At 45.4% G+C, this 16,721-nt stretch overlaps 1 protein-coding gene across 6 annotated transcripts in view; it reads left to right on the forward strand.

Moving 5' to 3' along the window:
- The window catches only part of LOC147702075 (uncharacterized), a 91,469-nt gene that overhangs the window by 15,822 nt on the left and 58,926 nt on the right, over positions 1-16,721 (forward strand). Inside the window, exons 1-2 of one of the 6 annotated variants that reach the window (XM_086930691.1) lie at positions 584-647; positions 2,464-2,728. In XM_086930691.1, coding sequence (XP_086786817.1) covers positions 611-647; positions 2,464-2,728 — 302 coding nt within the window. In that variant the 5' untranslated portion in view covers positions 584-610. Of the gene's footprint in view, positions 1-583; positions 648-714; positions 815-883; positions 949-2,463; positions 2,729-16,721 lie in introns of those variants that run through there. The other 5 variants (XM_086930692.1, XM_086930690.1, XM_086930693.1 and 2 more) reach the window with 5 other exon arrangements.

The raw sequence follows: 16,721 nt of genomic DNA on the forward strand, positions 1-16,721 counted from the left end.
TGGAACTGTGTGAATCCAGAAGCAGAATTGGTCGACAGTCGATGAACAAAAACTTTGTGCACCTGTACTTGTCAATATTTTTCTTGCAACATGAATACATACTGACCAACTCACTACCCTTACACATACATCTGGAAGGTCACATATTTGCCAATAGCTCCAATTCAAACGTTAGAATCCCGATTTGTACGCCACAAATGGCTTTATTTTGGCTGTCCCCTGTCCGAAATTGCTCTGTTTCAATAGAAATTAATGAATTAAAAAAAGTCCCTCCGATTTTTTCCCTCAAATGACACTATTCCGCTCTAAAATGTTGCCATGTATGATGTGCCTACATTGAAAGACAGTCCAGACCGAAACATTTGCGTCACCAGTGCCAGAAACCATGCAACGATCTACAAAAAAGAGACATTGGTGTTCTCTAAATTTGCTGAATATATTCAACTGTTGTAATATTTGCCTCTTTTTTTACCTATCGCTCTTGGTGTGTGTAGGTGGGGCTTGTTTAGGCTACACTTGAGGGGAAGTTGGTTGTACACGCTGGCGTGGTCGCGCTGATTGGTTGCGTCAGAGGTCTGTGTGCTTCCTGTCTGACCAAGGATTGACAACAATGGAGCCCGTAGGGCTAGTGCAGACCAGCAGTGGGGGTGAGGGCGCAGGGCTGTGGGTGCCCACAGAGCGAGGCACGGGATATATTTATGGTTGCATGTCAATAGAATATGTTGAACAAATCCATTTCGGTGCGACAGAAAATGCTAAATAAAAAGGACCATGATGTGGAGGCTAAGGGGAGAGGTGGGCCCCTGCTTGACAGGTGACAAGAAGAGACGTGGCTAGGGGGCGTTACGCGACTCACTTTAAAATTCACCACTGTGCGAGAAGCAGGGATGTTGTGAGAAAGGTAGAGAGAGAAGGGGTTGAAAGCAAGGATATTGTCGGCATGCAGTGGTAAAGCGGTCCTGGATACTAGGAGGGGCGAATGTTGCATGTCTGGAGGATGAATGTGTGGAGGGTGCTGGATATTAGGGTAAATGTCCAAATTAACCTTTTTTTGTATGAAGGGCAGTGGATGCTTCTCCCGGCGATGGATCTGTTATCTTCCCTGATTGAAAGATATTCAATGTCCTAATTTATCTCTTTTTTTATTGTATGGAGGGCATAAAATGCTCCTCTTGGTGATTAATCTGCTGCCTTCCCCGTGTATTTCCTTTGCTATGACCTTATGCAACTTGAAACTGGCGTCAACCGATACGTTCTCCTTAATCACCATTTGTATTGGTTGTCACCTGTGTACTGTATAGCTCTCCTTTACCCTTGGGTCAGGTACGCGCAAGATAAAACAAGGGCGGATACGACATTACAGGTCTAGACCTATGCGGTTCTTGATTTATACAGGGCATAGCTCTGCAGAGGCAGAACGGTCCGTGAAACAGAGACGTCACTGAGTGCTGAAGGAGATATATAAGAAGAAGGTAGTCGCATTGGTCGTGCAGAGTAAAAAGTTGCTTTTAACTGCGCCGGGTCAAATGGGGCCTAGAGTTCTGAAGTGCATACAGGGGGCATTGATGTGAACGCCGTTGTGGGCTGTGGGACGGCTTGATTCGCTCTTTTGGCGACGTTTGACGTACTACTGACCTCTCCACAGCCTTGCCCACCTAACAGAATACCTGCTCGTATATGCAGCATACTTAGTCTTCCTGACATCTGTCTTCCCCTGCCCCAGGCCAACCAACTTTTCGGAGCCACCATTATGTCTTACTGTTAAGTCCCCTTTCCCCAGCTGCCTGTTACTTGCATCCACTAGTTACGTCTTACTCCCCCTAAACTGCGTGCGGTATCTCGGATTGGCGCTTGGCAGCACCTACATTTCAAATGGGCAGTACAATGTGACTAACTTTTCCCCTGTCTAGTTCGCCTTTGAATTCCAGAGGCCAGACATGTGACTGACTCGGGCACCAGCCCTACTGTCATCCTGATTGTACCTCTCTAATAGCTGGCTGCTATGGCCCATACCCAACAGTATTTTAATTGCTTTCTTTCCCAAACCCATCGACTACTTAAATGCATGTTACAGAGCTATTTCTAGCCCTATTGCCATAATTGGCTGGCTTTAGTACATAGGAATGTTTAATACTCTCAATTTGAGAATATGCATACTAGTAGGTATATTGATTAATGGTACCATAAATATATTTATCGAGCTACGTCTCGAGGGTTACTTCGAAACGCACCACAATCTGTCTTTAGGTATTAGACATACATGCTAAGATAATACATATGATGTACTCGTGTCTGAAATGTTGAACACTTTGTTTTGTACAACTATGCTAAACCGTGTTACTAACCCGTGTTACTAAACAGGTGTTATTTAAAGCGACAACACCTGCTTTAGTTTGTGTTGTGTACCGTAATTTTTAATGATATACTTATTGACCGATGTGCTTTGTGTTTGTGTGCGCGCAGCAGTGGAGGGATACTGCACCCCCGGCTCCACCCGGAAAAAGAAGGTGCGCTTTTTAGCGCAACACGACATTATGCTGCTGCGCAAGGTGGTGATGCAGAACCCATTTGCCCTCAAGGAGCCAAGGCACGTGTGGGCACGGATTGGCGAGGAGATGAACGCAGCTCTGCAGGACGAGAGCTTCGAGGTGGACTATCGGCGCTGCAGGGAGCGCACGGCCCTGCTACTGCACTACTACAAGAGGCAAAACTTCGCCGGACTCCGGAGGTGAGGACTGCAGGGGGTCTACCCTCATTGGGTCAGTAGAAGCAGCTTTTTCCCTGTAACCAACATGGTCTATTCATGTAGTGCTTCTCCAAAACATAATGCAGTTGTTCAAAGATGCCGTCAACCATATTCAGATGTTCAAATGTCACTTTATTGTGACTTTTCAGCACCAAAGTCATCCATCGCAAATTGAGACTTCCAGCCATCATGCCCTTGGTTGGTAGAGTGAGCAGGTGAACTGCCAGTTAGATTCACGATTTTCCAGATTGCTGTCAGTTTCTTGCCCCAGAAGTGATTATATTCCCGATCCCATGACGCTGTGATGACGGCTGCTGAGATGATGTTGTTCAGTTTGAAGCCTTTTTTAGATAAGTGGCATTTTCAGGGTTACTCTTTGGGGCCCTTATTGAGTGAAAACAAGGAAAAGCGTCTAGTTTTTATCTCATTTGCATAATAGGAACATCATTTGGAGTTGGAGATATTTTGGCCCTTGTAGTCTTTGTGAGAGAGTAGAGAGAGAATTGTGAACTTGACTATTTGTGCTACTGGGATTAATAGGAGAACGTTCAACCTTTTTATTCTGTGCTTCTTTTTTTTCCTGAAATTCTTGCAGAATGTTTATTTGTTTTTTAATCTGAATTAGTTTTGGATTTGTTGCGAATTCTGTAACATTTTTTTGGGTCACCATTGTATGTGGTACAGTAAACCAGGCAAGGCACTAACCAGGCCCTCCTGAGTTCCAGTCGATCGGTAACTGCAAAAGGGCTTTCCTGAGCATCATGACCAGGCCATCTATATTTATAACAATGTCATATACCTGAAAGGTGCTGCCAAGGTCCGACGCAAACATGACATTGAGATTCTTTATTATTATTTTTTTTTACTCTGGGGCCGTGGCACAATTTACATGTCCTAGTACGTGGATACACTCTTGAGGTTTATTCAAACACAGAAAACTCTTATTTTTTGAGAAGTCAAGAGGTATTTAGTTATTTCTCTTCAGATCCTCATGTAGTTGTATCTAGACACTGATGTATTTTGGTAAGTACAAAAGAGGAACAATGAAATGCACTGTGCGTAGTGGGTACTGACTTAGACATCCCTGCAGCACTGGTTCTTGGATTGTGACCCCAATCCAGGAACTGGTCCCCATTCTTAAATATGTTTTAATTGAGAACCGCACACACTAGTGTAAACGCAACATGTATGACAGTGTTTAGTTATTTAACAAAACACAGCATCTTGCTTTTCTTTTCACACTTTTTTTCCCTGAATGAATCCTGTCTATTATGAGTGAATATGACCCAGAGGCACAACTAGAGCCAAATTTCGAGGGGGCTAAGGAAAAAATTCGGGTCGGCTGAATCTTTAAGCAACATGCAGAGTGGAGCTGCAGGGGCTCTTAGAAGGGGTGAAACAGCAAGGCCTCATTAACATGCAAATGGTCTTTTAAAGACCTGTGAAGGGTGCGGCTGTGTGTGTGCCCTGGAAGCTGGGGGCTGCCACACACGACACGGGGGGAGGAGTTTGAGTTTGAGTTTGAGTTTAAAATTACTTGTAGAGAGCACATACACCAGCGGTTTCTTGGTGCTACAACTGACAAGATCCGGGGCTAAGAGACAGGAGAAGCTGTTGGGAATTTGTCAAAGGACTTAGTGAACAGATGAGCCTTGAGGTGTTTACGAAATTGTGGGTACAGAGTGATGGTGCGGAGTTCAAGGGGGAGGGAGTTCCACAGGATCGGGGCAAGGGTGGCAAATTTCGAGCCTCCCCACTTCTTTCTCCGAAAGCGAGGGATAGTGAGGAGGGACTAGGAGGAAGAGCGTAGTTCCCTGATGGGAACGTAGGGGGTGATCTCAGAAGAGATGAATGCAGGTGCCAAGCCCAGTCGAGCCAAGAAGGTGATGGAGGCGAGCTTGAATTGAACCCGAGCTCGCACAGGGAGCCAGTGTAAAGATTTCAAGAGGGGGGAGGAGTGATGAAATTTCGGAAGATTGAAGACCAGGCGGGCTGCCTGGTTTTGTATCTGCTGCAAACGCCGTAGACTATATGCAGGAATACCTGCATATAGGGCGTTGCCGTAATCCAGGCGGGACACCACCATGGCCAAGATGATAAGTTTGAGGGCAGAGAAAGTAAAGAAACGGGACACCCTGCGAATAGTGCGCAGTGAAAGGAAAGAGGAAGATACCACGGAACTAACCTGGGAGTGAAGGGTGAGTTGAGAATTGAGTTTTATGCCGAGGGTTTTAACAGAGGTAGTGGGTGTAGGAGAGGGGCCAAGTGAAGGGGGCCAAAAAAGAGAAGACCAGGGGCTGGATGAACCACCCGTCAACACCAGCTCGGTCTTATCGGGGTTGAGTTTCAGGTGATTGTGGTTCATCCAGTCCCGGATGTGAAGCATGACAGTTTGGAAGTTAAGAACAGAAGAGGGGGAAGAAGACAGGTTGAAGACAAGCTGGAGGTCATCCGCATAGTTAAATACGGCGACCTCCATTTGTTGAAGAGCAAAGATAAGAGGGGCAACATAAAGATTAAACAGGAGGGGGGAAAGGGAGGAACCCTGGGGGACCCCGCACTGAACTTTCCGGACGTCCGCTGTAAAGTCACCGAGGCGGACGGCCTGGGTGCGGTCACTCAGGAAGGAGGATAACCAGACCAGAGCAGTCCCCCCGATCCCCGCCGCCCTGACACGGGAAAGTAAGATGGTATGATCCACCGTGTCAAAGGCGGCTGAAAGATCGAGGAGCACAAGGGCCTGGCGCTGGTTGGTATCCATACCCTCCCTGAGGTTGTCCAGGACCGAGATAACAACGGACTCCGTGGAGTGTGCGGGGCGGAAACCGGCCTGGCGGGGAGCAAGAGCTCCGTGCGTCTCCACAAAGGAGCTCAGAGCGCGGGTGACATGGCGCTCGAGCACCTTTGAGTCCAATAGGTGTTGCGCGCCTGATATGACGGTTTATATGTGTTTCGTCCATCTAGACTTTTTCCAAAGCTTTATATGTAGTGAAAGATTTATTTTACCTGATCTCTAGAAGTAATACTGCATTTTACAGAATGGAAATCTCTAATAAATGCGTAGGTACAAATAATCTAGGACTCTGCAGAAGTGTTCAACTGTAGTGTGCTTGCATGTCATGAATTAAGACTCCTATGTGAGTGTTTTGTTTGGGTACGTTTGTGGAGGGTAAGCTCTGGTAATGATCATTACAGGTGGCAGATATGTTTTATTTATTTTATTGATGATGCTGCCTATATAGCACGGACTTTACCTTATGGGCAGCACGGCACTTCACATAGAAAGACAGATTTCATAGAACTAGATAACCGCACAGAGATTCACATCTCAGATGCAAAGTTGCGAGAAAAAAATTATCCTGTTGCAGATGGAGCGTAAATAGTGAGCTTTTAGAGCCTCACAGAAGGCTATGAAGTTTGCATTGCCTCACAGTTCTTCGAGGGAGTTTTTGATCTTTTTTTTCTTCTGTTTAGTGAAATAGTGTTTTGTGTCTAATGTTTCTCTGGTCTCTTGTGATGTGAAGTTTGTTTTTTAGGTATGAGTAGGAGGGCCAGCCAAGGTTAATCGCCTTGTGAGTAAACAGACTATTTTAAATTAATTTCTAGCCTCATGTAGCAGCCTGTGTAGGTCTCTTAAATGGATGTAATGTCTAATTTTTTTGCGCCCTTCACCAAGTGTGCAGAAGTGTAAGATGGCTGAGAGGTGCTGCCGAGTATTTGGGGAGGCCAGCCAGCATTGTGTTGGCTTCATCAAGGTGAGATTGCACCAGTGAATGAAACCGGTTTTAGCCAGTTAGTATATGTGGCTTTGCACAGTTATTTTCTGGTCGAGGACAAATCAGAACGATTTAGCTAAAGAGATGCCAAGAGAGGAGAGTGTATTGAAGCCAAGATTGTACAGATAAAAGGGTTCTTTTGAGTAAAGAGATGGCCTGCGGAATACACTGATGTGGTCCTTCCAGTAATTAAATGCCAACGAATAGCTTAACATAGTCTTCAGTTTACTGATCCTTATTATACTAAAGGCAAGGAAGGTGTCAGACTTCTTCCCAGATACATGGGACCGGTCAACATCAGACAATATTCTAAGCACTGTCTACACATTAGGACACTGGTTACTCAATCTACGATGTAGAGTTGCTCACTCGCATCACCTTAATTTTGTGGTAGCTGAATCGAGTAGTCAGAACTGAGCTCAGTGGAGGCAATGGTGGATGTTTAGATTAATAACAGTACAATATAGTTATAACAGTTGCAGTCACACATAGGTCCTGCCAGAGTTATAATGTTTTTTTTTTTAATAAAAGGGTCAACCCTTTAACCACATCCGCGCTAGTGGTATTCTGCACCTATGCTGGGATTTCAAAAAAACCCATGTTACGTGACGAGCTGGGCTCGTCATCAGCGTGCTAGGAGGCTACACCATGACGAGCCCAGCTCGTCATGAGCCTGGAAGGGGTTAACACTGTGCGGCTGTATGTAAATCACACAGATCAATAAAGCACCAATATATCACAAAAGAAATACAATTGTACAGCTCTGCATCCACCTTATGTATGATATTTACTGTTTGTGATCACATGCAGTTCTATGATGTTAGTAATTATTTTGAGAACATAGAGGATCGTCTTCCTACAACAAAAAACAGTACTTCCAAATACAGTGTTCATGATTTCTTGCAAAACTAAGCTACAAACAATGCTGTAAGCTCTGGGAAAATAAAATAGGATTGTAAAGGAATACAATCAATTTGTCGAATTGTGTATGTTAAAGATTTATGGGGGCTGGGTATTCTTGCTTTGTCTCCCAGTTTAGGGTTAAGATTTGCAAAGACACTTTGGGGATTCATGCCTAGGTGGCACAAACTAAAACATACTCTGGGCGGCAAGAAGTAACCCTTATGCACTAGTTCCAGACTGATTTTGAATTTGAAGAATCAATAGACGATGTTGTGGTAGATGGGTTGCCTTTGCAGTCACCTTGTAGACAGGCGCCATCTCTAATGTTATATTCAACTTTTGTACAAAAAGATGTCCATGATTATTTCAGGATAACCCTATCATGCCCCTACAATATAATCACGGTCGGTCTTCTATTTGTACTCGTTCTGATATTCACAATCAGCATAATTTTTTTAAGCAGTGAGCCATATTTTTTTTAATACTAATGGTTAGTAAAAAAAATTGATACGGGGGTGCTGTTAAGACCTCCAAGGACTCCATTTACATGAGTAATCACCCATAGTGCTGTTACTGCTGACCAAAACCACTCAAATTCCACCAGCCAGGATGTTGAAAAATGTGATCCAGGGCCACCTTGTGTCTAATTAATGTGTCTACCCATTTATAGTCCCTTAATTCAATTTAGGGGCTTCTCAAACTTGGCAAAAAGGAAAGAAAGTACGGTTATCATGAAAGGGGTAGATGTACTAGTTCTAAAGTTACACTGACTTGTATTGGCTCATTGGCAGTATTGATTGCTTACCCTATGAGAGTAATACTCCTATGCCCACAACTATGACATCTATTTAGGTAAGGTAGAGTAAGCAATTTTCAAAAATAGTAATAAACATGTGGTTTGATATTCCTTGAGTAAAGTGGTGGTCAAAGGTTACATATTGATCGTCACATACACTTATTTTTATGCTGTTGAAAACAAATGAAAGCGTTTATTTAATTGCAAGACATCAGAGAACTTAGACCAACCGTCACATGCTTCGCCTCTGAATGGTGCACAGGCCTGGGGCATTTTTTTTTTTTTGCATTATTAGTTACAGAGTTACAGGATTTCCATTCATGGACATATATATATTCACGTTAAAAAAATGAGTAGAAGCAAACTATAAATACAGATGAACTTTACATACTAGCGAAAAGAAGAGAGAAAAAATAGAGACAAGCGTAATTATAAATATGTATTAAGAAGTAGTATATGCATTTGCATCTGTTTCATGCACTACAATTCGTTGGAGAATTAAAAAATATTTTTTTTTAAAGAGTACCAACTGGAACGCATTGTAGCACATGAAAAACGGATGCAAATGCATATAGTATTTCTTAATACATATACTTCAATTTATATTTATACTCCTATTTATAAATTATGCTTGTTTCTCACTTTTTTCTCTCCTTTTCACTTGTATGTAATGTTCATCTGCATTTATCGAAACGGAGGCCTGCCATTGGAAAAAGCTCCTGTTTTGCAAATTTGTCTGCTCTGGATACCGCCTCTCAAGGACTCCATGACCTGCCTTACGGTATCACGACAATATTTCTTGAAATATCGCCTTGGCAACCATGAGGCAGGTCAGGGAGTCCTGGAGGGGCGGGATTCAGTATCCTGTTTCCGCCCCGTTTTTTTTTTGCGTTTGTGCCGTCATTTTGTTGGGAGTCCTCGGAGAGGGAGGTTGTGGGGGTGAAGTTGGCAATGCGGTGCGGTGGTTTGGAACACAAACCACTGCATTGCCAACTTCAATAGTCCTCTGACCATCTAGTCATTTGAAGTCTTGTTCATGTTTATGGTTTTTCTAAATGTTGTCCAATATATGTCATATTTATTCAGAGTGATATAAATTCCATGAATTGAGTGTATAAAAATTATTAGAAAAATATATATGAAAAAAAGAAATTGAGAAAAAATATAAATAGTGAATACTATTTTTATAAAATTTGCCATTTATTGACTTTCAATCCAATCCAATCCAATCCAAAAAATCTTTATTTAGGCCATAAAAGATACATAAAAATACATACACAGTGTTAAAATCAGCAAAGAAATGCATACAAGAACAAGTAACAACATTTCATGTCATCTAAACTCAGGTAAGTAAAGTGCATAAAGGGAGGAGCAACAACGAGTCATGTCAGTAAAAATAAAATAGACAGTGTGATGGAAGTCGTTGCCAACGGGAGTCAAAGGTTGCAATAAGACAGTGGCAGAGACATTCATCCTATGATGGTTTGGCCTTGATTAACTTGGACCTAATGCGCCACAAGGCGAGGAGATATTTTGAGACTGCAAAAACAATGTGGGGGGAGGAATCAGATTTCAGTATTCTGTATGATATTAAACAGTTCCTTATTGCCATGTTCCTACATAGGGGCACCAACCAATATTTCCTTGGAGACTTATAGGTGGGGCAAAAAAACAGAACATGGATTTCCTCCTCATCACACGAATTGCAGCCAGGGCATAGTTTGTCCCCTCCGTTGGTCCATTTGCTAGTGAAGGATTTGATAGGTAGGGTGCCAAACCGCCACTGTATGTAAAGCTTCCTTGCCGTAATCGGGTAGATAAAATCCATAAAAGTTTCAAACTTATAAGAATTTTTGGATTCAGTAAAACAGTGGGTTAGGGTGCCGATACTAGGTGCAGTCAAATGGGATACAAGATTTTGTTCCTTGTATGCTTCCACAAGTCTTTTCCGGGGGACCTTGTTACATACTATTTCTGGAGCCTCCCACAGCTCATTAAAACCAAGCCGGAACAATTCTTTTTTAACAAAGGCTAGCCAGGGGATCTTGTCATTGTGGTTTAAGTTCATAACATGCACAAGATCTTGCCTATAGTGACTAAGCTCCTTTGTTGACCAGAGTCTATGCCAGAATCTTATAGGTTTGGATTCAAGGTCCTCCCTAATGGACGGTAAACCCAGATCTAAACGTAAGGGAATTAGAGGAGTTGCGGTTGGGAGGGCCAAAAGACGCCTCATGAAGTTGTTTTCAACACGTACCAGGTCAATTCCAGCTTGGTGTCCCCATAATTCGCTACCGTAAAGTGCAGCAGATTTCGCTTGAGTTTTGTACATCTCAACTGCAGGAGCTATAGGTTTGTACGTTGAGGTGTTTGTAACCTTTAAAATAGCCCCAGACAGTTGAGAGAGCCTTATTCGCGAGCTTGCGATCTGTGGACCCCAGGAAAGGTTCTCTTGGAGGGTTACGCCCAGGTACTGAAATGTTTTGACCCTCTCTAGAACCGTGGAATTTAGGGATGGATTAGGTCTCGTTGTGGAGGAGGGGTTAAAGATCATTTACTTGGTCTTCCCTGCGTTGATCTCAAGGCCATACTGCCTGCAGAAAAGTCCAAAGCCATCAAGGATTCTCTGAATTCCCATGGGTGATTTGGAAAGCAGGAGGGTGTCGTCAGCAAACATAATTGCCGGCACCCTCCTGCCTGCCAAGACCGGGGCGTCATTGTCCCTAACGTTAACTAGATGTAAAATAACACTGTTCACGTATAGATAGAAAAGAGATGGGGCAAGGACGCAACCCTGCCTGACCCCCCGGGAAACAGGAAACCTTTTTGACAATACTCCACCCCGCCCACATCGTACCTGGGCAAAGTTGCCCTGATGGAGTCTTATTATGGCCTGGAGTAAATTGGTGGGTACTCCCATCTCCCTCAGGACCTCCCAGAGTTTTTTCCGTGGTACCAAATCGAATGCTGACTTCAGGTCTACGAACACCATGTACAGTCTCCCGCCCTCGATGGTCACCGATTTCCAAAAGAGGAGAACGAGGCGGAAGATTTGATCCATGGTGGACGTATTTTTCCTGAAGCCAGCCTGGAGGGGACTTAGGATTTCATTTTCCTCCATCCAGTCCAAAAGTTGATCCAATAAGAGTCGATAATAAATCTTTTGAGGGACATCTATCAGGCTGATCGGCCTGTAGTTGGATGGGAGCAGAGGACAGCCCTTCTTGAAGATTGGGACTATCTCTGCCCCCAGCCAAGTACAGGGGATCGCCATTCCACGTGCAAGTGAATTGAAAAGGATGTGAAGATAAGGCGCCCAAATCTCTGGATGGGACCTAAAAAGGTCACCAGGTAGTTTATCAAGGCCAGGGGCCTTGCCCAGTGCTAGACCGTCTATTGCGCTAACCACTTCCCCTAGCGTAAACTCCAAGGTGTCTCCAGGAAGGGAGAGGAGTGTTGCAACAGTGACATGAGTATTCTCTAAGGCATCTGCATAGAGTTTACTGAAATGTTCTTCCCATATATGTGCTGCTATATTGGGTTCAACTGCAGCTATGGGTTCCCCTGAGCCAGTAGTGACTAAGGACCAAAATCTTCTTAAGTCCTTAGTTGTCAGGGCTGTTGAAAGATCCTGCCATCTAGTCCCAGTCTGATCTCGCACGGGCCATTGTGTCCTTGTACTGGCGTCGCAGAACGGACACCCTGGTACGGGGTACACCCTCTTTGACTGCAGCAATGAGGTCAGATTTGGCCTTTCTGCAATCAGAGTTGTACCAGGTGGAAGTTCTAGTCTTATGCTTGGGCTTAGGCACCTCTGGATAGAGAACCTCTCCCAGTACTCCCACTAAGTCCTCGTGTATAAGAGGTAGGGTTTTATGTAAGTCGTGGGTGCAGGATTGACTAATTAAAACATCCAAAGCCTCAAATTTAGGCAGCACCAGATTATAGATTTTCCCAATGTTTTCTTCCGACTTGGAAAATTTCTGCCATCTCACCCTACGCCTGTTTGAGGTTAGTACCAAGTTTCCCCATTCATCTCTTTCCTCAAGTGGAGAAAGTCCGGTATGTTCTGTAAGATAGGCCAGGGAGAGTAGGAGAGCATTATGATCACTATCAGTACGGGGGATTATATTAAAATCCTCTACCTTTGGCCAAAGACTGGTATCAACAAAAATGTAGTCCAGTCGTGACTCATGATTTTTCCTGTTAAATGTACATTTTGAAGGGGTGTCTGAGGGTGTGCGTCCGTTACAGGCTCTTAGCGCAAAATTTAGAGTTAATGACATGATTTGGACCGCAAGTGGAGACCAGGACCTGGGATAGGGCGATTGACACACTGGAATACCCCAGAAGTCGTCTTCTGCCGTAAGGGCCCCTTCCCTCAAGCCCTCTAAGGGCTCGAAATGACAGTTAAAATCACCACCCATTAACACCTTACAGTCGGTCGGCAACTGACTCAAGAAGGACACAAGGTCTTCAAGTGTAGTGGACTCCGCCGCTGGACCTACTGGGCGGGAATAAACATTTATTATTGCCAACTTGGGGGCGCCCGACCAGTTCAATAAGACGCACTGGATGTCTTGAGAGAACGTGGCTATAGTTTCCGCTGTGCAACCAATATGAGACGCTATCCACACCGCCAAACCACCCAAGAGCCTCCCCATACCATTCCAGGTAGCCTGGATTTCAAATATTGCATAACCAGTTTTAAGAACGGGTTCCCTCGCCCATGTCTCTTGAAAGAGGCAGATGTCAGTATTTTTTATTAGGGAGTCCCATTCGTCAGTGTGTATTTTATTGAAAATACCTGCAACATTCCATGATAGTAGCCTCAGGGCTCTAGAGGAAGTATACAATGTGGATCCCTGTCCCCCGGAGGTATCACTACTACTGCATACATGTGGAATAGGAATCCCTGGAGGGGGAGGTGGACTGTGGTTAGGTGTGAGTAGAAGGGTTTGGATCGTGCCATGGGAATCACCTGGCAACTGGGGAGGAGAATTAGGACCAGAAACATAAAAATTAACGTTCTGTACACTTAAGCCCCTCTCTTCAGCAGAATGACCAGGGGAGGATCCCAGGCGTCAATCACAGGAATCCAAGCCGGAAAAAACTTCAAATCTATTGCTAACTTCCAAGGGTGTGAAAGGAAGCAAGTGGTCCATCCCCCCAGTTTGAGAAGAGTAGTCCGATCTCCTATAATTAGAACCATAGCCCCTTTGCGGGACTGATTCCCACCCATAAGCATTCTTTTGAATCATGGGGCCAGGGTGCAAGGGGAAGTAATGGTTGTTTTGTTTTGGACCATTAAAACCTGTTAAGGCCATAGGTGGCCATGGACATGACAGGGGAGCTACTAAGGCTCTAGGGTAAAAATAGGTAAGATCACACGGCATAATTGATTTACCTAAGTTCCCTGGCATCCAGCTCAGAATGTGCCTAACAGCTTCTGGATCCCTAAAGTTAATCACAATCAAGTCGCCCTCTATGTCTTTCTCCCGCCCCCCCAACCAGGAGAGTCGGCGCACATGCACTATGTCCCCGTTAACATTCTCCGGGAGAGGCCTATTTTTGGACAGCCAGTACATGGTTTTATTTTTAAGTTGCTGTGGACCTTCTCGCTTGTCAGGATCAAGGGTGGGAACACCCGTGAGCACCACTACATAGGGTAGTGATTCCGGAGGAAGTTCAACCTGGGGGATCCTACGTTTTGCTACTTTGCTAGGGGGTTCCCTCTCTCCAGCCGACTGCATTGGTCTAGTAGCCATACTGTTTCCACCCTTCGGGATGGCACCATCCATATGCGTGGCAGGTCTGGGAGGAATGGCAGAGGTTGTAGTTCCTAAGGGATTATGGGACACTGTTTTAGCGTGGGCATTGAGCATAGGAAATGAAGCAGTTGTAGTGGTAATGGAAGTTGTGTGGGCCGCCTTGGCTAGATTAGTAGATGTTGGATGGGCCGTCTTGGATGAAGGAGGTTTTGGGATAATAAGTGAGCTGACTGCAGTCAGTGCTGTACTAGGAATAGAGGGGGCCTTCTGATTATCCGGTTTATTAAGAATAGCCTGTTCCAAGTTCCCTAGCCGTTGTTCGATGGCCAATAGTCTGTCTACAATAGGGGAAGTAAGCGTCCTGAGCATTTGCCCAAGAAACTCCAGGGTGGGGGCGAGCAGGAGAGTCTCCTCGGAAGTTGCACTTGGGGGGGTGGTAACAAGTGTAGGTAGTGGTGATTCTTGTGTAGTCACTATAGTGATAACAGGACTTGTATCCACAATTGGTTTGGACACAGCAGCTACACCCCCCCTTTCCCCTTACCAAAATCAGAGTGACTAATTTTGCCCTTTTGAATAGAGCCCCCCTTCCTCATTCTCTTTTTGGGTGGAGGACCATGGATTATCTGGGCCTCTATCCTCCTCGATTGATTTTTGGAGATGGTTTTACCAATGTGGACGGGAGCTGGCGTAACTTCCTGGCCTACATCAGAATTACAAGGTGGCGGGGAATCAACAGTAGGTGGACTAAATGGGTCCCCGGGAGAAGGCGGTATTGGAGTAATGTCCCTTAGAAGTTCCGGAATCCCCTGGGATGTGGAGGGGTCCTCAGTGATAGGGGTCACCTCTAAGCGAGATGATATAATATGCGGGGATGTTACCAGAGGGGGTCTGGCCTTATAACCCTCGATGGAGCTTCGACGCTCCACCCTTCTCTCCGCTAAGGCTTCTTCCCTTTCAATTTCTGAGATAGATTTCTTAAAATAGTTGTCTAAAGTGCCCTTATTAGGGTTTGCCCCCACTAACCCAGGTGAGGCAGTATCCATGATGGCAAGAGAATACACAACTGGGATGAATGTACAGGAATAACCGTTCTGCAAGTTATTTAGGCAAGCAATAGTAGTGGAACAGGACTAGCACAGATTGTTGAGGTCAGGAACACAGTACAGCACATAGAAAGAATGTATATACAGTTTTCTACGTGGAAAGCTCAAGTCTTGGTATCACACACGAAATTGAAGGGACCTGGCCCATCCCAGCCTCTCCAGCCACCTAACGGCCACACAACGGCCCGCCCTTTGCCCGGGCTTCGCCCGCCCTTCCGTCCGCGCGCGTCCCGCGTACGCGTCAGGAGGCTGGGCTAAATAGGAGGAGGAGGGGAGCGGGAAGAGGCACCAGGTGCGCGCGATGATCAGGCGCAAGCACCTCTGGGCCTCGCAGTCCCGCTCCCGCTAACTTGCTCGACTCCCTCGGCTGCTGGGCAAACCTGGTGATGGAGCACACGGGCTCAGGCAGAGTTCCGTAATCCAGGGATGATTAGTCCAAATGAATTCACAGCACACGGGCTCACTGGTCAAAGATCCCGACTATTGGGCGTGTGAAGGCTGCAAGAATCCCTCGATGTGCACAGGAAACTGACACGACTACGAGCGGCTCCCGCGGAGCGGGGGCCGCGAGTCGTTAAATGCTGACAGGGAGGAGGGGGCGGGAAGAGGCACCAGGTGCGCGCGATGATCAGGCGCAAGCACCTCTGGGCCTCGCAGTCCCGCTCCCGCTAACTTGCTCGACTCCCTCGGCTGCTGGGCAAACCTGGTGATGGAGCACACGGGCTCAGGCAGAGTTCCGTAATCCAGGGATGATTAGTCCAAATGAATTCACAGCACACGGGCTCACTGGTCAAAGATCCCGACTATTGGGCGTGTGAAGGCTGCAAGAATCCCTCGATGTGCACAGGAAACTGACACGACTACGAGCGGCAGCTCTTGACTTTCTATCATGATGTCACGTTTACTGCTTTAGTATAAAGATTCACCCTATAGGAAATGGCAGCATGGGACTCACGTCTGGGCATACCCATCCCACTTGGGGAGACAAATGCAAAAACAACAATTGATGGACAGAATGCAGAACAATGTCATACATTCACCCCAGTACAGAGATCTGGGCCTAAATCCATCGTTGTTTTGCACTCCACACCACCCCAGTTCAGACATGGCCATATGCAAATCAGCCTTGACCCTGTGCCTCATGGGAACAGTCCAGCCCGAACTGCCAAGCCATGTCTTTCCTAATTATGCAGGAAGTCTCAAAAAACAGTGGACATTGTCATGATGTCACCCACCCAGAGGTGGCATGCTTCATCACAAGGCCTTTCACTGAGTTAGAAGAATTCTATCAGTCTGGGCTACGAGTCTGTTAAATAGGGGTGCTCTGTACAGTGGAAATGTCAACTACAGTGTGATAGTAGGAGCCTAAACGTTCTATTATGGGATGAAACAAATGCTGAATGCCGATGGGTAAATATTAAAAAGACCTACTGGTAGATTGACAAACCTTATTATGGTCTCCGGTGTGTAGGAGTAAAATAAAGGGAGATTTAAGCCCTAGTAAATGCCATAGATAAGTGTCGGGAGATTTCTTCAGGACTGACCCTCTCTGAATTTACTGTGTATGTGTGTGTGTGTATGTGTGTGTATGTGTGTGTGTATATATGTGTGTATATATATATA

The sequence above is a fragment of the Lissotriton vulgaris genome, chromosome 7 (assembly GCF_964263255.1).
Source record: "Lissotriton vulgaris chromosome 7, aLisVul1.2, whole genome shotgun sequence".
NCBI classification, from domain to species: Eukaryota; Metazoa; Chordata; class Amphibia; order Caudata; family Salamandridae; genus Lissotriton; species Lissotriton vulgaris.